At 39.2% G+C, this 19,113-nt stretch overlaps 1 protein-coding gene across 1 annotated transcript in view; it reads left to right on the top strand.

The window, feature by feature from the left end:
- The window catches only part of CXADR (CXADR Ig-like cell adhesion molecule), a gene marked incomplete in the record, with an annotated part of 696,415 nt that overhangs the window by 103,194 nt on the left and 574,108 nt on the right, over positions 1-19,113 (top strand). The window contains 1 exon segment of the mRNA XM_044072195.1: positions 15,570-15,742. Within this exon segment, the coding sequence (XP_043928130.1) occupies positions 15,570-15,742 (173 nt within the window).

The raw sequence follows: 19,113 nt of genomic DNA, 5'->3' as shown, positions 1-19,113 counted from the left end.
TCAAAGGTTTACCTTTAGCTGTTATTTTTAAAAGACTGCATTACAGGTTTTGATTTCCTGTTATGCTTCTGATTTCGGTGGATACTGTGGAATTTTAGGGAGGGGTTTTGATGGATTCAATTTTATTTTTACAAGTTTTGCAGATTTTAATATACCTACTTTATTAGCATGTTTGGATACATATGTTAGCAGGTACCTGCTGCAACAGTTTTCAGTTGTTTGTATGCTTCAAAAGGCTCCTCCCAGCTTTTGCTAAGAATTGTAACACTTCCCACTGATTCTGCTTGAATATCTAGATACTCCCCCTCTGTTGTACAGCAAATTGTACCACCCAGCTCACACTGAAGATTCCCTGGCGCAGTTGTACTCAAAAGAAAATAATGCATTTTCTGTCAGTTGAACCTAAAGAAATGGGTATAGGTTTTAAAACGGAATATGTAACTATAGAATTTGTTACACCAACTGCTTTTTACTTTGTTCCTATACTAGTATTTAACTGTCTGAAGTAACTTTTAATACAAACCCAGTGTTTATAGTTCCACCAAGAATAGAATTGGCTTTGCATTTGTTTCTACTTTAACATAGGATCCTTTTTGATTCAGTGGCAGCAAAGGGTCAAGATTTATTATAGCAATAACCCACGCCTGGGTGTGGGTAATGCTGGATTTACCCACGGTTGGCGTGGTTTGGTACCAAACAAAGCCAACCGTGGGTAAATACAGCATTACCCCAGAAGTGGAGTTATTGCTATTTTTACTATGACATTATTTAAGAAAAGAAAACTATTACTTTTCTTAAATAATGGCATAGTATAATGCCTGTTTACTGCTCTTCGCGGATGTCTGGCATCAGCGGCAGTTCTAATGTACTGCGCGAGTACATCAGAGCTGTGGGCAAAAGCAACGGAGAAAGCAAGATCTCTGTTGCTTTTTTACTGTTTCGCTATGTTAAATGGTTTAACGTGCGAGACCGTTAAAATAAGCAGCGGTCTCGGCTATGTTAAACCCATTTAACATGGCGAACAGTAAAAGCAACGAGATCTTGCTTTCTCCATTGCTTTTTTTAAAACACTGTCTCGCTATGTTAAATGGGTTTAGCATAGCGAGACAGCTTAAAATAAGCAACGGAGATCTCCGTTTGCTATTTTAAAGCACTGTCGCCATGTTAAACCCATTTAACATAGCGAGACAGTGTTTCAAAAAGTACTAATGGAAAAAAGTCCGGGCGACCAGACCTTTTTCCATTAGTATAACTCGATTTACAATGTGCACGCTGGCCAATCAGTGTGCACGTTTTGGGGGGGGGGGGGTCATGGTATAATTTTGTTTATTACTCCGCTATAGTCCGTATGGTGATTTGCAGCACTTAATAAGGACTTAAATCTTTTTCTTGCCAGTCTAGAAGCACTTGCTTCATTTGATTTTTATATAGGGTTTGCAAACCCTGCACAAAGGCAGCTGCAATAGTTGGTTTATCTTGTTCATTTGGGTCTGATATTTTTGAATGTTTAGCAAACACTGCTTTAAGGTGACTCAAATAATCTGCAGGGGCATTATCTTTATTTTGCCTACGTGCCTGACACGCTTTTTTGTAATCTAACAATACTATCCTTTTATTAGTACATTTTCTGTGGGAGTGAAATTTGTTTTTAGCCTTTTCAGGTAAGTGTTCTTATTTCATTTGAAGCAACTTCCCGAAGCATCTGGTTTAAATCTGTCAAATTAGGCTTGTAATTGTTTTTAAATTTCACCTTAAACCTTCATGGATGTTTTTTTTTTTTTCCCCAGTTAGAAAACATTTAGACATAGTATGCAAATCAGCATTAGCCCCCCCCCCCCATTTTTTTTCTTTATTAAGGTGCCAAAAAAATCTTCTGCAGAGGCAATAAATAGCCTCTTGTCCTTTTCTATCATGAGTGTTTTTGATGAGCCACAGGAATGTCAAAGACGAGTAATCGTGTTGGAAAGGTAGAAGCTTGCTGAGAATGATAGGAAGAAGAAAGAAACATTTTAACTGCAGATGCCTGTTCTAAAGATGAGAATTGAACAGGAGAACTAAGTTCAGATGTAACAGTACCATGCTGAACATGTGTTCAAAAATGCAGAGGTCTGAGAAACAGCAGAATCTTGTACAGGGGTCACCTGTACCAGTACATTTGGGGGTGGGGAGCAGTAGCAACTGGAGGATTATCATCCTCTTGAGATGTCGCTGCTTTTTGGCCATCTTAGAAGTTCTTTGTGTTTCACTGTTGCAGTCATTACATTTGGGTTATCTGCTTGCAGTAGCCCTCAGTTGGCTTGATTAACAAAGTCTTGGGTCCTGCGTCAGTTGCTGTCTCTTCCGTGATGTCAGGGGTATAAAACATGCAGCTGACACCATTACCTCAGTCTTTCTTGCCGTGCAGTGCCCAAAGCAGAAGCAGTTCGCAAGTGCCGGTCGGCCGACTCCTGGAATTTTTGTTTTAGAGTTTCAGAACCGAAGTCTTCAACTAAAGCTACGTACCCAGTTGGGGAAACTTTCTTGCTCCTTACCGATTTCAGTAAAAGTTAATAATTGCATTTCTTGTGGAAAGCAAATACCTCAGATTTTCATTTGTACTGTATTCCTTGTCTAGGCCCTGACCATGACGTGCCTTATTTAATCAACGCACTATCCGTCTTCTGTATGTTTTCACCTCTAAATATTTTGGTTCTCTTTTTTTCAATTCAGAAATGTCGTCTGTTAGCCATCCGACTACCGGTATTCCGAAAAAACGCAAAGATAAAGACAGAGACAGGCCACCTAGGTCCAAAGCTGCTGATGACACTTCTAAGCCAGTCGCCAGTTCACCGGTACTGAGTGAGGTGCTTTCACAGCCCCTGATACCCGCTACATCTGATTCGCAGGCCTCTACTGAGACCCATTCGGAGTCTGGTATGCCGTGAAATTCTTCAACTGTGGAATCTGCGGATGTCTCTACCTCGGATGGGTCCGGAGCTGCTGTGCAGGCACTGGCTTCTGAGGGTGTATTCAGGTCTACGGACTTGCATATTAAACAGACTCTTTCTTCTTTAAGGCCCAAACCTCGAACCATGCCTAAGAAACTGACTCCCAGGCTGCATGCTCAGCCCTTTACGCCTAAAAAACAAATAAGAGGATTCTGATGCAGAGGACTCTATTCCCTCTGCTTCCCCTCCAGAGGATTTTTATTTTTGTGAAACCTTACTAAGGGAGCATTTCCACTGGGAAAACCAGGAGTTTTGATTAAAAAAAAAGAGGCTTAGGGAATTCTTACTCACTCCTACCTCAGCATAGGCCTTTAGCTATACCTCTTGTACTGGACATTGATGCCTTTTCGGAATCTAGTTAGGCCCCTGATTCTTTGCCTCCTGCTCCCAGAAAACCTGACCGATATTACAGGGTTCCCGATTCTCAAGTTCTTTTTTAAAAATCCTATTGCGGATCCAGAGTCCATTTCAGATACCCAAGGGCATTAAGGCTTCTACTGCTAAAAATCCTACCCCTTCTGATAGAGACTCCAGGGTGCTGGATAGATGGGGTAAGAAGGTTTACACTTCTGCAACCTTGGCCATTAGGGCCTTAAAGTATCAACAGCATGTTATTGGATTGCTTAAACAGATTCCTGACTGTGCTGAAAATAAAGAATTACAGGATTTCATACATTCTGCTGAACAGGTTGGAAAACCATACCTTGCAATGTGGATTTGATTTATTAGAGGCCTCTTGCAGGGGCTACTGTCACTGGGTCTGTACTTAGAAGGCATACTTGGCTTAAGGGGCAATCTTTGCCTTATGTTAAAGCTAAACTGCTGGATGCTCCTTTAAATCAGGACCGCCTGTTTGGCAACAAAGCTGAGGAAGTTCTTAAAAAAAAATGGAAGGTAAAGCTAAATATATGTAAACTGGTAAAGATTTATTACAAGTAGAGCCTCCAAGATTTAGTAGGCATTGGCCCTCTAAGAATTGGTCCTTTCCGGCCATTTCCAGGTCTTCTCAATCCAAACCCAGACACAGCATAAACCCCAGGTTTCAGTCCCAGGGGACGCACAAGACTAAACAGTGGGGTGCTTCCTCATCCAAATCTGGGGAGTAGTAAGACTCCCTCTATGGAGAACTGTCTCAATGACTTGCTTTTAAAACTTCCAAGCACTTCTCAACTGAATGATCCTTTAGGCAGAAAGATTGGTCTGCAGGCCAAAAACTGGGAACGCATTACCCAGGACAAATGGGTTTTAAATAGTGTCCCAAGGATACAGATTTCACTTCCACACATTACCAACACCCAGCAGGTGGCCCGATGGGCAGATCTACCCCCAAGTCAGTGAGCAGAGGCCCAAAAGCAAGTACTTTCTCTCTTAACTCATTCACTCCAGAGCAGCTCAGGAAAAGCTGCCTGCTTAATTCCACCATAGGAACAACAGTGCAGCCTGAGCAGATTTTCAGAAAATCCATTTGTAATACTATACAGAAAAGAAATGCTCATAACTCTTTAACTATAAGAGCTACACTAAAAATGTAAACGCGAAAGTTGTTCAGCAGACACTGACCTTTCCAACAGTGTAAATGTTGATAGTGCATATCAAAGTCATAATTAAATATTTGGCAAGGAATGCTGATATTGTGCAATTTTTTAAATTTTTTGGAAAAGCAAAGCACAATATCTTGGTCTATGTACTATGCAGACCCATACAATTTGAATTTAATTTGTTAGTATGAATGTCAGCTTTAAAATGATACTTTAACCATAACTGTGTGACACTCCTTTCATGAGATATTCACAGAAATATGATTAGTATATTATTTCTCATAATTGATAAATAAACAAAGCATAATATCTCATCACCTGTAACAGACAGAGCCTACATATAATTGTAGAAGTTGTGCATCTGAATGTCAGCTTCAAAATGATGCATCATTTGTGTGATTACCATGCTCCCTTGCAAAGATATGGGCATAATAATGAGAAGTATTGTAAATGTATAATTTTCATATTCGTACAAGACTAAACAAACTGTGATATCTGTACGCGTGTACAGTGCCTAGACACAGTTCTTTTACCATGTTGTAAGGAGTAACACTGTCTTCAAAATGATGTATTACTTCACAAAATGTGGTGCTCCCTTGCAAAGTTATTTACCAAAATATGAAAAAAATCATAATTTCCATAACCTAAGTTGGAAACTAACTTTGATATCTGCCTATGAGTACAACATATAGGTACCATTCTTTTACCATGTTAGAAATATAAATAATCTTTTCAAAATGAGGTATTACTTAGCACATTCAGATGCTCCCTTGCAAAGTTATTTACCAAAATATGAAAAAAAAATCATAATTTTCATAACCTAAGTCCAAAACAAACTTTGATATCTGCACATGTGTCAAACATACAGGCACAATTATTTTACCATGTTAGAACCCGCAATACTGTCTTCAAAATGAGATATTACTTGGCACATTCAGATGCTCCCGTGCAAAGTTATTTACCAAAATATGAAAAAAAAATCATAATTTCCATAACCATAAGTCTCAAACAAACTTTGATATCTGCACATGTGTCAAACGTACAGGCAAAATTCTTTTACCATATTAGAACCAGCAATACTGTCTTCAAAATGAGATATTACTTGGCACATTCAGATGCTCCCTTGCAAAGTTATTTACCAAAATATGAAAAAAATCATAATTTCCATGTTTTGCATTACATCACAGTGGCACACCCAAGCCCATGCTTACCAAGGACAGCAGCACTATGGGACTGTGCTATAGAGTCTCCAGGTTCCCAACTGCCAATCCCGGTGGATCACAAGATCCATGCTGGCTGGGTATGCCCCCTGTGATGCAACCAGCAACACAATATTCGGCGATGGGACAGCGTAAGGTTTGTGGCTGCTCCCTTTCCAGTGACTCCCAGAACAGCAGAAGACAGTCTTACCTTATCTGAAATAAAGCACGGGTAGACACTGACAAGAGAGTCCAGCCAGGGCACATGTAAAGAGAAAAAGCAGGGTAAGGACAGGCATGGGGCTCCAGATGTTGGTTATCTGTAGTGTCCCAGAGCTGTGCCGGCTGCCCACTCAGACTGCTGATACCACTATGGTCTCATGACCTCCTTCAGTGTCAGCAGTCTGCCTTACCTCTGCCTTTTCTCTTTACATGTGCCCATTCAGCAATGGACCTAAGGGATGAGGGACCTATAACCTGTACAGTTCAATTGAAAAACAAACCTCTGTTAGGGGAAAAATGTAAAAAAAAAAAAAAAAGTACAATGCGTTGGTTGCATAAGTGTGCACACCCATAAACTAATATTTTGTGCACATTCTTAAACTAATATATTGCTGAAGCACATTTGGATTTAATTACAGCATTCAGCCTTCTTTGGTAGGAGTCTGTCAGCATGGCACAGCTCGACTTGCCATTATTTGCCCACTCTTCCTTGTAAAAGCGTTCCACATCTGTGAGATTCAGAGGGCATCTCTTGTGCACAGCCCTCTTCAGGTTACCCCACAGATTTTCTATTGGATTTTGGTCTGAGCTCTGACTGGGCAATTCCAAAACTTTAATTTTCTTCTGGTGAAGCCATTCTTTTGATTTGGATGTATGCTTGGGGTTATTGTCATGTTGAAAGGTGAAATTCCTCTTCATTTTTAGCTTTCTAGCAGACACCTGAAGGTTTTGAGCCAAAAATGACTGGTATTTGGAACTGTTCATAATTCCCTCCACCTTGACTAAAGCCCCAGTTCCAGCTGAAGAAAAGCATCCCCAAAGTATGATACTGCCACCACCATGATTTACCGTGGGGTGGTGGTCTTTTCTTGATTTGAAGTGGGTTTTTTTTAAACGAATGTACCTTTTGGAATTGTGGTCAAAAAGTTCAACCTTGGTATCATCAGACCAGAACACGTTTTCCCACATGCGTTTGGGAGACTTGATGTATTGTTTTGCAAATTTTAGCCTGGCTTGGATGCTTTTCTGTGTAAGAAAAGGCTTCCGTCTTGCAACCCTACTCCATAGTACAGACGTGGGGAATACAGGAGATTGTTACATGTAGTACACAAACCAGTACTTGCTAGAAATTCCTGCAACTCCTTCAGTGTTGCTGTAGGACTCTTGGTAGAGGGATGTCCAGTTCTTTGCAGCGTCACTGTTGTCCCATATTTTCTCCACTTTTTGATAACTGCCTTCACTGTGTTCCATGGTATATCCAAAGCTGTGGAAAAAATTTTTTGTACCCTTCTGATGCCTTTCAACAGTGAGATCCCTTTGATGCTTTGTAAGCTCTCTGTGAACCATGGCTTTTGCTGTAGCAGGCAACTGAGTAAATGTCAGGAAAATCCTACTAGGACACCTGAACTTTTATTTGGGGTTGATCAGAGTCTCTCTAATAGATGGCAGGTGTGTACACAAGAAGACTGAATGTTGTAATTAAAATCAAAAAGTGCTTCAGCAAAGTATTAGTTTAAGGGTATGCACACTTATGCAACCAGCTTATTGTATGCTTTTTTTGTTATATTTCCCCTAACATATTTTTTTGGTTTTCAATTGAATTGTACAGGTTATAGGTCATATTAAAGGTGTTAAAAGTTGTGGAATGATTTATTGTGGTCTCATTTTTTATATTGCAAAAAAAATGTCATTTTAATGGGTGTGTAAACTTATGTCCACTGTAAGTACTCCTTTTTCTTTGCCCCAGATATTCTCCTGAATAACCATCCTGAAAATATTTATCAAATTCACATATTAAGTTATTTGCAAGCATCTGCTGTAGCATAGCCATTTGCACTCTACATTTTTTAATATAGTTCACTACTCTCTTTTTCAGTCTTATTTTACAGATAAATAACGACATTACAGAAAGCATTTTCTTGTATAGTTATTACCACCTCTTACATATAACTGCTTTTTTGATAAATGTCTAGCTTCAACTGCTATGTTGCATGCTTTTACTGTTCGGCAGGTTGGTCTTAAGTTTTTGTTTCTTTTTTTGAAAGCCCTCAAGCAGAACAACCAAAACATATTAACTTAACACACAATGCTATGTTCATCTTCAAATACTAAAGTTTTTGCTTCCTGATAGTTGATAGCCACGCAGAAGGGCTAGAGTTAACCAAAAAGAAAGGTTAGTCATGCTAAGACACAGTACGCCCTGTGCTATTAAGTGCTATTTGATTTTTGTCTGTCTTTGTAGCTCTCCTAGATGAGAACACTGTTTTCAGTAAACCCTTTCTCCAAGCCATTTCTCTTTATCAGATTGTCTTCTAGTAACATGCAAACCAGACGTAACTGCTAAGGGTATCTTTTTTTTTTTTTTTTTTACCAGAAAAAAAAGCCTTTTATTCAATATTATTTCTCGGCTGGAGTGTGGGGAGTGTCTTTTGTGTGTGGAGTCTGCATGTTCTCCCCGCGTTCGAAAGACATGCGTAAATGGGCGTGCCTTTGAAGGTTGAACGTTGAGCTGGCACTTTGGCGTTAGTGAAAATCTACTGCTAATCATTAGCGGACCGGAGTTCCTCTGTGGTGACCCCTAACCGGGAAAAGCCGAAAGACAACAACAACATTTACATGCTTTGTAATAAACTTATTACTGGATAAAGCCTAGGGTCATAACCCAGACATTTCCCTGTGCAAGCATGGGAAAAAGCACACCGACTTAACCAGACCCTTCCTCTCTTCCTTCTTTTTTTATTACAGTGTCTACATTTCATAAAGCTGAACAAAGCAAAAGTGAGAAGGGAGAAGAAAAAAAGTAAACAAACATAAACAAAAGCACCTGTTTATAGTAGTATCCCCAATGCATTTAAAAGAAAAAATAAACTTTGTCTAATTGGATTTGTATTATTTTTTAAGGCTGTCACAGCTGGGAAAACCCCTTATTTTCATAGCCAATTTTTCATTTCTATTTTTCCTTTCCCTAAGCCAATCCCCTTCCACTAGACTTTCTCCAGTTTCTCTTTGTCAGTGTCTCCGTGAAGACCAGCTGCAGAATTGCTACTTGGTATACATGCATTTTCTAGGGGAAAAAACTTGTAATATTCAATTTTCTTTAATTTACTTGCTCTCTTAAAACTAATCAGTCTAAGGTCCTTAAGCCAGTCATTTCCCCACCTATTTACAGTCCCCATTACACTTAAAAATAGCATGCAAAGAAAACCGTTCACCACAAATACGGTACTATTAAAATAAAGTGTTTTTACTTGGCTTTCTCCCCTCTTTCCCTCCTCAAAGCATTTTTCTGAACATTAATGACACGAAGTAGAGCATATACTTGAGTACCCCACAAATCCTAATAAATTTTGAAAGTCCAATATTTCCAGAATTTTTTGTTTGTCAGATTTCACAATTGGAATTATTGCATTTTAATCCTACATTGTTACTGTTTTTATTACTGCTCTCCATTGCACAAACCCTGCCTCTGCTTTTTCCAACGTACTCTTGAGTCTTCTAGTCAGCTCCCCTGCTCCCTTTCATCTCAACATTTTCCATTTAAGTACTGGAAAAGGTTTCACAGGTACAGTCTCTTTGTAGTCTTTATTACCAGAGGAACAAGAAGCAGAATCTCCTGTTTCACAGCTCAGTGTTTTTTTGGGCACACTGCCGTCCTTGGGCATAGGTGAACTAGACAATCGTTTAGGGTGCCGTACAGTAAAGGGCAAGGTTTGTGTTCATTTATTTATTCATTTTAATTTACTTTTCTTATTATGCAAACGCATAATAAGAAAAGTACATTAATTAAAATGAATAAGTAAACCATAGGGTACCAGAATCATAGGTCAAGGGGAGGAGCGAGTGCCCTCCCACTTTTATACCTGCAGTGTGATGAGGAGGCTTCCACTACCTTTAAGGAGAAATGTGTCATACGCACGTTTGCCAATCTCCTAGACTGATGTAAAGACGTTTTATGGTGGTGCGTGGAAATTAAACAAGCAGTTTGAGGGGGGATTAATTCCGTGTGTATGCGTGTGGCCGTTTTCTTTAAAAAAAAAGGTAAGTGTATTTGTGTGTGTTTGTGTAGTTTAAACTTAGTTTCTGTATGCAAGAGAAAGTGTGTGTGTGTGTGTGTGTGTGTGTGTGTGTGTGTGTGTGTGTGTGTGTGTGTGTGTGTGTGGAAATAATTTTCTCACGGTCTTGTCCTGCACATACACAGTAAATCAATCAAACTTGTTCTAAAGTTCCATCTACAAAAAATAGAGATGTGTACAGTGAACTCGTACAGCCTCATGCACAAGTGTTTAAACAGAAACACATATAAACAAGTGCACACATATACATACACACACACATCTGAGATATGGTGTGTCATAGTGAAATATCCTGCACTCTATCAGCATCTTCAGGCTCTGAACTAGTTTGTACTACAGCAGTAGTCATCATAATAAAATTCATATAATCTAAAACTAGGGTTACCACCTTTTCCCTCTTTAAACAGAACCGTCCCTAAATGGGCAGCTTTGTCCTGGAGGAAACATGAAAAAAATGGCAAGCATCTTGAGATTTAGGACAAAATATTTCTTACGTTTCCTTTAACAAGTGCATCCAATTATTTTGGCTAGGCTGCTGACACTGCAGGGCAGGTTTTGGTGGGTGATGCACTCCTAACTGTGCTGCCCTGCAGATCAGACCTTAAACTAAGAACCTATCTGTCTGATGGTAGCTCATGTGGATAAAAGATATTACAGAACCTATCAAAAAGAGTAGGATAGAAAAAAATTTACTTTCTAAGTTACAAAAGTGCAATATTTAAAATCTATCCCTACTTTTTCTACCATTGCATCTACATCGTTGGGCTTTGTCCAGATTTCTTGTACTAGGTATGTATACCTCTCAACTGTCCAGACCTTTGCCTCATATTTTTGACCTATTCCTCATAAAATGTGTGTGGTTTTCTGGCAAAATCAGTAAGGATTTAAATAACTAAATGTACATTTGATTTTCAGCCTTTATTTCCTGCAGAAAATGCATGTTAAGACAAATGCTGTTCTAGCAACTTTTTAAGTCTAAGAGCAATGTTTATAATCTCCCCTGTTTGGGGGCCTTTGTGCCTCCCCCCATTATTTTAGGTTTTGTTCAGATTTCTTGTGCTAAGAGGTTGAGCGGTATGGAGGCATGGTATGTAAATGTCCTAGTTGCCAATTATTTTTCATTTTAAGAGGGGATAGGGGTTCTGCATTCCTTAGTGTGCCGTCCTTTGTTTAAGATGCGTAGTAACTATGAACTTGTCTGTTTCTCAGTCATTCTCTATTGCAATATTACCAGTGTACCATTTTTCTCTTTAATGCAATGTAGGCAGTTAATTCTTCAAGGGCAGCAAGCACTGAATTTGTAGATGGAACAGTGAAATGTAAAGTTCTTTGGCAGTAACAGCCTTTTCATTAGTTACAAATCTCTTTAATGTAGAATTATGCAGATGAATTTTACTTCTGCAGAGGTTGTGCTTACTGACTGATACTGTTTAAGGAAGTTTGAGGGGCCATTTATGGTTAAAATGTTCTGAAATGGGCAGGTTTGTCATTATTGGGTCATACATTTGTTTCATTACTTACTGGAAAAATGTTCAAAACTACAAATTTAACACACTAACAAGTGTAAATGTTTTCAGTGTGCAACTAGCTGTTTTGTTTATCAAATGGCACACTGTTGTTAAATCTGAAAGCAGTGTTAGTAGCATAATTGCCTTTGGTGCTGAAGGCTGTGGATTCTACTCCCACACCATGTAGATGGAGTGCTGATATGCAGTGCCTATATGATTGCTGATATGCAGTGCCTATATGATTGTTGATTATTTAAGCAGTAACCCACTCCTGGGTGTGGGTAATGCTGGATTTACCCACTGTTGGTGTGGTTTGGTCACGAGGGCGAAGCCAGAGTGGTCAAACAAAGACATCCGAGGGTAAATTCAGCATTACCCATTCCCAGAAGTTGGTTATTGCTATTATACAATGACATTATTTAAGAAAAAAATACTATTTTTCTTAAGTAATGGCATTGTATAATTCCTCCATGCTGCCCTTCCGCAGCTGTCTGGTACTCTGCGGCAGTTCTGATGTACTGCATATGCTTACACAGTACATCAGAGCTGTGGGTGGAAGCAACGGAGAAAGCAAGATCTTAGTTGCTTTTTTTTAAAGCTATCTCGCTATGTTAAACCCATTTAACATAGCGTGACAGCTTTAAAAAAAAAGCAACGGAGAATGGAAGATCTCAGTTACTTTTTTAAAGCTGTCTCGCTATGTTAAACTCCTTTAGCATAGTGTGACAGTGTCTAAAAAGCAACGGAGATCTTGCGTTCTCCATTGCTGTAAAAAAAGACTTGTACTAATGGAAAAAGTCCAGGCGACTGGACGTTTTTCCATTAGTATAAGTCTGATTTACAACGTGCACACTGACCAATCAGCGTGCACATTTTGGAATATTAATGGGAGGTTGTTGTATAATTGGTGCATTATAAGGGGGAATATGGGTTCTACACTCCTGAGTATGTCCTTTTGTATGAGATTACTAGTGACTGTAAACTTGTTATTAATTTCCTACTGCAATATTACCAACTTACTAATTTGTAATGTAATATAGGCAATTAATTTTTCAAGGGCAGAAGGCACTGAATTTGTAGATAACCTTGATATGTAAAGTTGTTTGCCAGTAGCAACCTCCTCATTAGTTACAGATTTCTTTAATGTGGAATTCAAATGATTTTACCAGACATTGTGCATGTGGAAAAATATTGGTGGATTGTAATGATAGAAGTCTTGAGTGGCCTTTTTGTTGAAATTTTCTGGAATGGGTAGTTATTGGTTCATACATTTTGTTTCATTGCTTATTAAAAGAATGTTTAAAACTACAAATTTAAAACCTATTCTAACAAGTGGTGCTGTATTGTACAAGGAATATAATTCAATACAATCAGGAAAGTGAATTAGAGTAAGTACATGTATGCATGGCCCTAATGTGTGCAAGGAGTCTGTTTTGAAAACAGCTCAAAGGTAAACTTAGTTCTCCACCAACCAGATGCATTTCTATGAATGTAGGTTTTCATGCTGTTTCAATGAATGTGAGTTTCGCCATTTCAATGAATCTAAGTTTCAAGGACAGAGAAGTTTACTGCTTGTGCTAAGTCTGTTTTCGTTGTGAGACTGTAATGTTTGTTTAGCAAGTGGCTATCTGTGTTTGTACTACTTTATTTCAGTATCTCTAATCATTGTAGAGGCAAATATAACAGTATGCATGGTAACTGGTGAGATACCCAAATAATGGAACACTGGAATGGCTGAGGAGGGGGCTGCTGCTGGGGGTTGCTCTGGGGTGGTGGTCTATTACCCTTCCTAGGACTCTACTTGACCATGATCTGGCTCTGGTATTTAAAGTAGAAAACGCATATGCAAAGGTAGCTGCAGTTTAACTACATTACAAGGTATATTTTTCTTGTAGAAGCCGAGGTGGTGCAGCACTAGCGTTGTTGCCTCACAGCAAGAGGTTCTCCTGTTCGATTCTCGGCTGGATTGCCTAATGTGTGGAGTCTGCATGTCCTCCCCGCGGTTGAGTGGTGTTCAAAAGACATGCGTGAATGGACGTGCCTTTGCTGAAGGTTGGGCGTCGGGCTGGCAACTCTGCACCATAAAAATCTACTGCCAGTCATTAGCGGACTGGCATTTCGCTGTGGCGACCCCTAACTGGGAAAAGCCGAAAAGGAAAACAAACAAGGTATCTTTTTCTTCCTAAGCATTTAAATAATTTAAGGAAATGACTGGAGTGGCTTTCTTGGGAAATGACTCAATGGGTGTGGCTCAAATAGGGCTGTTTCATGTGTGGTGTGGGTGAGGCTTAAGGAGTTCCAGAGCACTACTTTGCCTAGGATACCATTTCGGCTAAGGCCGGCCCTGGTTGGACAAACTTTTGTATTTCCTCCTTAGCATGCACTTAATCAAAAACTAGTTTTGCCCCTCCACTTTAAAAGACAGCTGGATACAGCAGTTGGAATCTTGTATCTGTGTCTCGACATTCTCTGAATAGTGGAATGAATTTACTTCTCTTTTGCCTGGTGTACAAGAAGTAATCATTCTCCACAAACACTCTGAATGAATCAACTCTGCTGGTAGAATTGCATCTTTACTATTAAAGGTCCAAGTTGCTTTCTTGTAGCTAGGTTTGGAGCATACACATGTCCTTTCAACTAGCAACTCCTGCTGTGGAATACCAGTCCAGTTGCTTATTTGTACTCTCATAAAATTAATGCAGTCTGTTCCTTCCAGCTTTTCTGGTATAGCTGAAAATCTCAGGTTTCCCCTACATGCTCTGTCCACAAACACTTTTTGTTTGTTTGTTTGTTTGTTTGTTTGTTTATTTATTTATTTATTTATTTTGGAAACCTCTCTTTGTGAGTACTCTTTCAGCCAGTCTTTTGTTCATTTCGACCTCTGATTTTTGCAGCTATATCATTTCGTCTGAATATCTGTTTAAAGCTTCTTCCATTTTTCCAGCCTTTTGTTTGTGCTGATATACTCCATTGTGTTTATTCTAACCAGGTCTGTTTGCAGTGGTCTTATCTTCCTGTAGGTTATTGGAGATCATGTCTGAAAGTTGCATTGCTTTCTTCTGAACAGCTGCAGAACTTTCCCTAGTCAGTGTTTTTACCTCACTTTTTGTAGCTGATTTTTTTCCAGGTCTTTTGTATTCCATTATCCCTGGCATCCAAGCAGTGTAACCTTCTTAACTGGCTAGTTAAGAAGGTTAGTCAATAAACACAAGTCGACTGGACTTCTCTTTGGGTTTCTGCTCTTACATTGGGAGAGCTAGAAACTAGCTGCTAGTCTGTGTGCAGCCATCTTGGAAGTGTTGTTCTGGTGCTTTTTTCAAGGGTTTTGGTACTAACTATTCTTGAGGCAGCTACCTGGACTTTTGTGCATACATTTACCAAGCACTGCAAATTGGATGGAATTTCCAAAGCTAGAACTGGTTTTGCTAGGGCCATCCTTTATGGCTTCCTATATGGCTCTGGTCCTTTTTTCCTCCCTCTCTTCTTCCTGAGCTGTGACACACTTCCCCAGTGAAATGAAATGGAAGGAAACAACTGTAGATGTCTTCTATTCACTCCCTCGCTCCTCCCCTGGTCCATTTCTCTTCTAGATGTACTGATTACCTCCTTTTTTTTTTCCCCCCCTTGAATTGTCATTCCTACTGCGGCTATCCGTTCTGAGGGTGGTACGTCTGGACATCACCTTTATGCCCTGTGCTACATGATGAGCATACTAGTGATGTACTGTATCTATTTTATAGCAACCTAAAGGTTTTGGTATACTGGGCAGATGTTGGCCCACCCTTGGCAGTGGATTCCTAGTGCAATGAATACTGCAACGGTGAAGAGAAGGAAGTTTACCATTCTTTTAAGATTTTACACAACTGTACTTTTTTGCAGAGATGCAGTTCTATGTGGTTTAGAAAGTTGGGATTCTTCCTGTCTGCACCTTATTGTTCTGACATTTTAAATGTGTACTGCTTAATAGGTACTCTAATGTATGGATTTCTAATAAACACTTAAAATCAGTCACATGTTTTCCTTTGTTTCCCTTTTATTGCAGTAGAGCTGACATTCAGTTTGAAGGTTACATCTACTAGTCCAGGTGTATTGGAAAAAGCTGCAGGCGATGGTGTAATAATGGATTGCAAGTTTACCATTGAGAGTACTGAAAGTGGGCCATGGGATATTGAATGGTCTTTACAGCCTCCAGATAATAATGGGCCAAGTAATTTGGTAAGTGTATATTTACCCCTGTTGTACACTTTGCATTTTGTGTGTGTGTGTGTGTGTGTGTGTGTGTGTGTGTGTGTGTGTGTGGGGGGTGCTTAAATGGTCCTTTTGAGAAAGCACTATTGCATGATAAAAGTGCATATCTCTGTTAAAGTGCAGTTTAAAATATCCATAAATAACATTAATTACCTTTTAGTCTTGTGTCAAGAATAACTCGAGATGTGCAAAACATTTTCTTTTTATTTAAATCCACATACGTCTCTGCTGGGAGACTATCTGCACAATTTAAAATCACTCGCCAAGCGGCAAAAATACACACACTTTTTTTATGTAATTTCTTTTCAGTATCATGCATGCAGAATACTGACGTGGTCAAATAGGATTTCTGCAGACCCTCGTGCTTCTCGCTTAATGCTGCTCATGAACAATCATGTTTTTTTTTTTAGTACCAATAATGTTTCAGAAAAACGCAGGCCACCTGGCTTGTTGGTCTTAGTGTCCTGACTTTGTACATTTTAGTACCAGTACATTCTAACTCTCCAACATTCCTTGTAACTACCCATCCCAGCCTGGGAAGGTCAGAGCTTGCATACAGTGTGTTCATGCTTTCAGAAACCAATCTTTAACATTCCTTCACTTTTTCAGCACTTTTACATTCAGTCATCTGTTAATACACTTGCAGCTTGATATTAGAATGCAGTCGTGAAACACTCAGAACTACAATAAATAATTGTGGTTTGCATGACTATGCATCTATATTGCATATCCTTTTTAACATGAACAAATATTAAATAAGTCAAATGTATTTGTGAAGAAATTGTAAGTTGATATGCATTTTGTGTAGAATAATCACGAGAGATGCATTTCTCTCTAACAGCTTCCCTTCTCTGACACTACTAGTGTCATAAAATACACAGTTATATTTTGATTTTTCCGTACGCTTCATCTGTAGTGATTGTTTTCATTCTTTAGTTACAAGTGGCATTTCACGTGTAGGCACGATCCAAGACTTTGTGATTAGTCTTTAGGACAGAAAATATTAAAACAAAAGAATAATACCAAGTTTTATACCTTGTAATGTACCAGTTTCCAGGTTACCAAATACACTGCCCAACCATCCGAAACTTGTCCAGTTTTAGAACTACTGTCCAAATATCTGGCCCTCTTTCTCCATGACATTGGACAACTTTTCCTGTTATGGTAGTCAGTAATACAAGAACAACAATAATTTTTTATGAGGCACATGACCCCCCTTTTCTAGCAGACATATAGAGTGCCAGTTGGTTCTGTAACACTACAGTTCATATTGCAGTCATTTTTCCATTTGTCATTGTGATGTGATATGAAGTATGGTTAGCTACCTCCTGAAGAATTTGAGCAGGTATGGTGATTTCAAGCATTGTCCTTTGCACTCCATACCCAGGAATTAACTGAAAATACTTGCTCTGCCCAGTGGATTACTCGCTTTTTTCTCAGCCTACCTGCTGGTGGGTGTTCGAAATGTTGAATAGCAGGAGTAACATAGCCTACAAAGCAACATCCAGGCCAGTTTGTGGGTAACCAGGGGTAGGCATGATCACCACAAATGCAGTAACGATCCTCTGTCATGCCCATGACATGCCCCCAGTCATAGCATCTTAACTGTAAAGAGTTCAACACACTTTCATGTCTAGTGTCATATTTGCTGATTCCCACTGGCACAGTCCCATTTCTGACATAACATGTGTGTTCATGATTTGTAGTGGCAAGCTGAAGAGAAGCAACCTTAAAAAAAATTAGTCAGATTACACCAGATTAGATCAGTGTCACAAAGTTCTTTCTCAAATGTTACCTGTGATCCAGAAATTGGAATCATGGGAATCCCTGCCTTAGAATGTTGAGGTATATGCGAACATACACAACAGGTTTGTCACAGCATACTGTTGAAGAACCAACAGGAATCTGATTTTCTCTCTTCCAGGTTATTAAAGGAAACTGCAACTAAAACAGAGCAAAGGTACCTGTTGTCATGGGATTCATCATGAGATGCTATTTTAGTTGAATTCTTCTCCTTGTAAGTTTCACTGGGAAGATGAGTCATCCTTCACACTTCGATCTTCTTTTGCCAGCAGTGATTCATCTGGATCACACGACAGGTAGTCTTATAGTGGGAATGAGTGAATTCAGGTTGGTTGTCTTGCACAGTGGATGGTAGTCAGGGTGGTGAGGATTACAAGGTAAAGGGCCTTTTCACCTCTGGCTTAAACAGTTCGTTCTTTGGAAGGTTTTTACGTAAACCCAGTCACCCAGCTGCAGTTGGTGACAGGGTTAGTCAGCTGATGGAGGACAAGATACTGCTGTAAGAAATTAATATTTTCTTTTTATTATCCATTAGATTTTGTTTTTTATTTGACAGGGGGAGCAAATGGAAGGGCTATGGGTCTTCCCATTAATTTTTTTATAGGGTCACAATTTCCTTGTAGAATTCAAAGTGTCTTTGACCATTTAAATTTTGTTTAGTACAAATCTTGGAAGAAAATTTTTTTTTTGTTAAATAGGGTCCTACTATTAACCCTCTCTACTAGTCCAGATGATTGTAGATGGTTGGGAGAGTGAAGACTAAAATTTAAAAAAACTGATAGTACAAGGTACACCAAATAACAGAATCTGCTTTGTGCCATGGGTGAGCTTTTACAAAACATACAGATTACTAATGGAACATTATTCTAAATTATGTACTTTAGTCATCTGGACAAAGTCCAGCTCTACATTAACAAAAGGTCCCCAAGGTGGTGGTAGCTGACATTGTATTTTAAACAATCGCACAGTTACATACTGAAGTATCAAAGAGGAGACATGAGTGGTATACCAACGTTGGGTAATTTGATTAAGTAAAGCTGCCTTACCTGCATGGGCTTAAAAGGAATATACCCCTTGCCAGGGTGGGTAGCAAGGAGGCATAGCGTCACCAGTCGGCCATCTGGATGTTGCCATACTCAAGTTTAATATAACATCCATCTTTGAGCCACTTCTGAACTTCTCCCTGTGATACTTAAGCTTGAAAACTGGCACTTTATCAAAATAAGATGTCATCATTATTGGAGTTTTACAATAGCATTACATAAGAATTATTACTTGTATAATCTACTTGGTGGAATAATCTTCCAAATTATCTATGTCCTTTTGGTAGGCACTCAATGAAAATTTTAAAAGCAAAAAAAAAACAAATTTTGTTAAAACAAATAATTTCGTAAGGCCAGCTTAACGGTGGTTGGGAAGCAGTGTGGTTAGCATTGTCACCTCACAACACAGGAGAGGTTCCTCCAGCTAGATCCTCGATGGGGGTGCCTTCAGGCGATCTGCATGTCTCCTGTAGCGTGGGTTTTCCTGTCTTT

This window comes from Protopterus annectens, chromosome 5.part0 (assembly GCF_019279795.1).
Source record: "Protopterus annectens isolate FY-2018-M chromosome 5.part0, PAN1.0, whole genome shotgun sequence".
Classification (NCBI taxonomy): domain Eukaryota; kingdom Metazoa; phylum Chordata; order Ceratodontiformes; family Protopteridae; genus Protopterus; species Protopterus annectens.
This window is presented reverse-complemented; position numbering and strand designations above follow the sequence as displayed.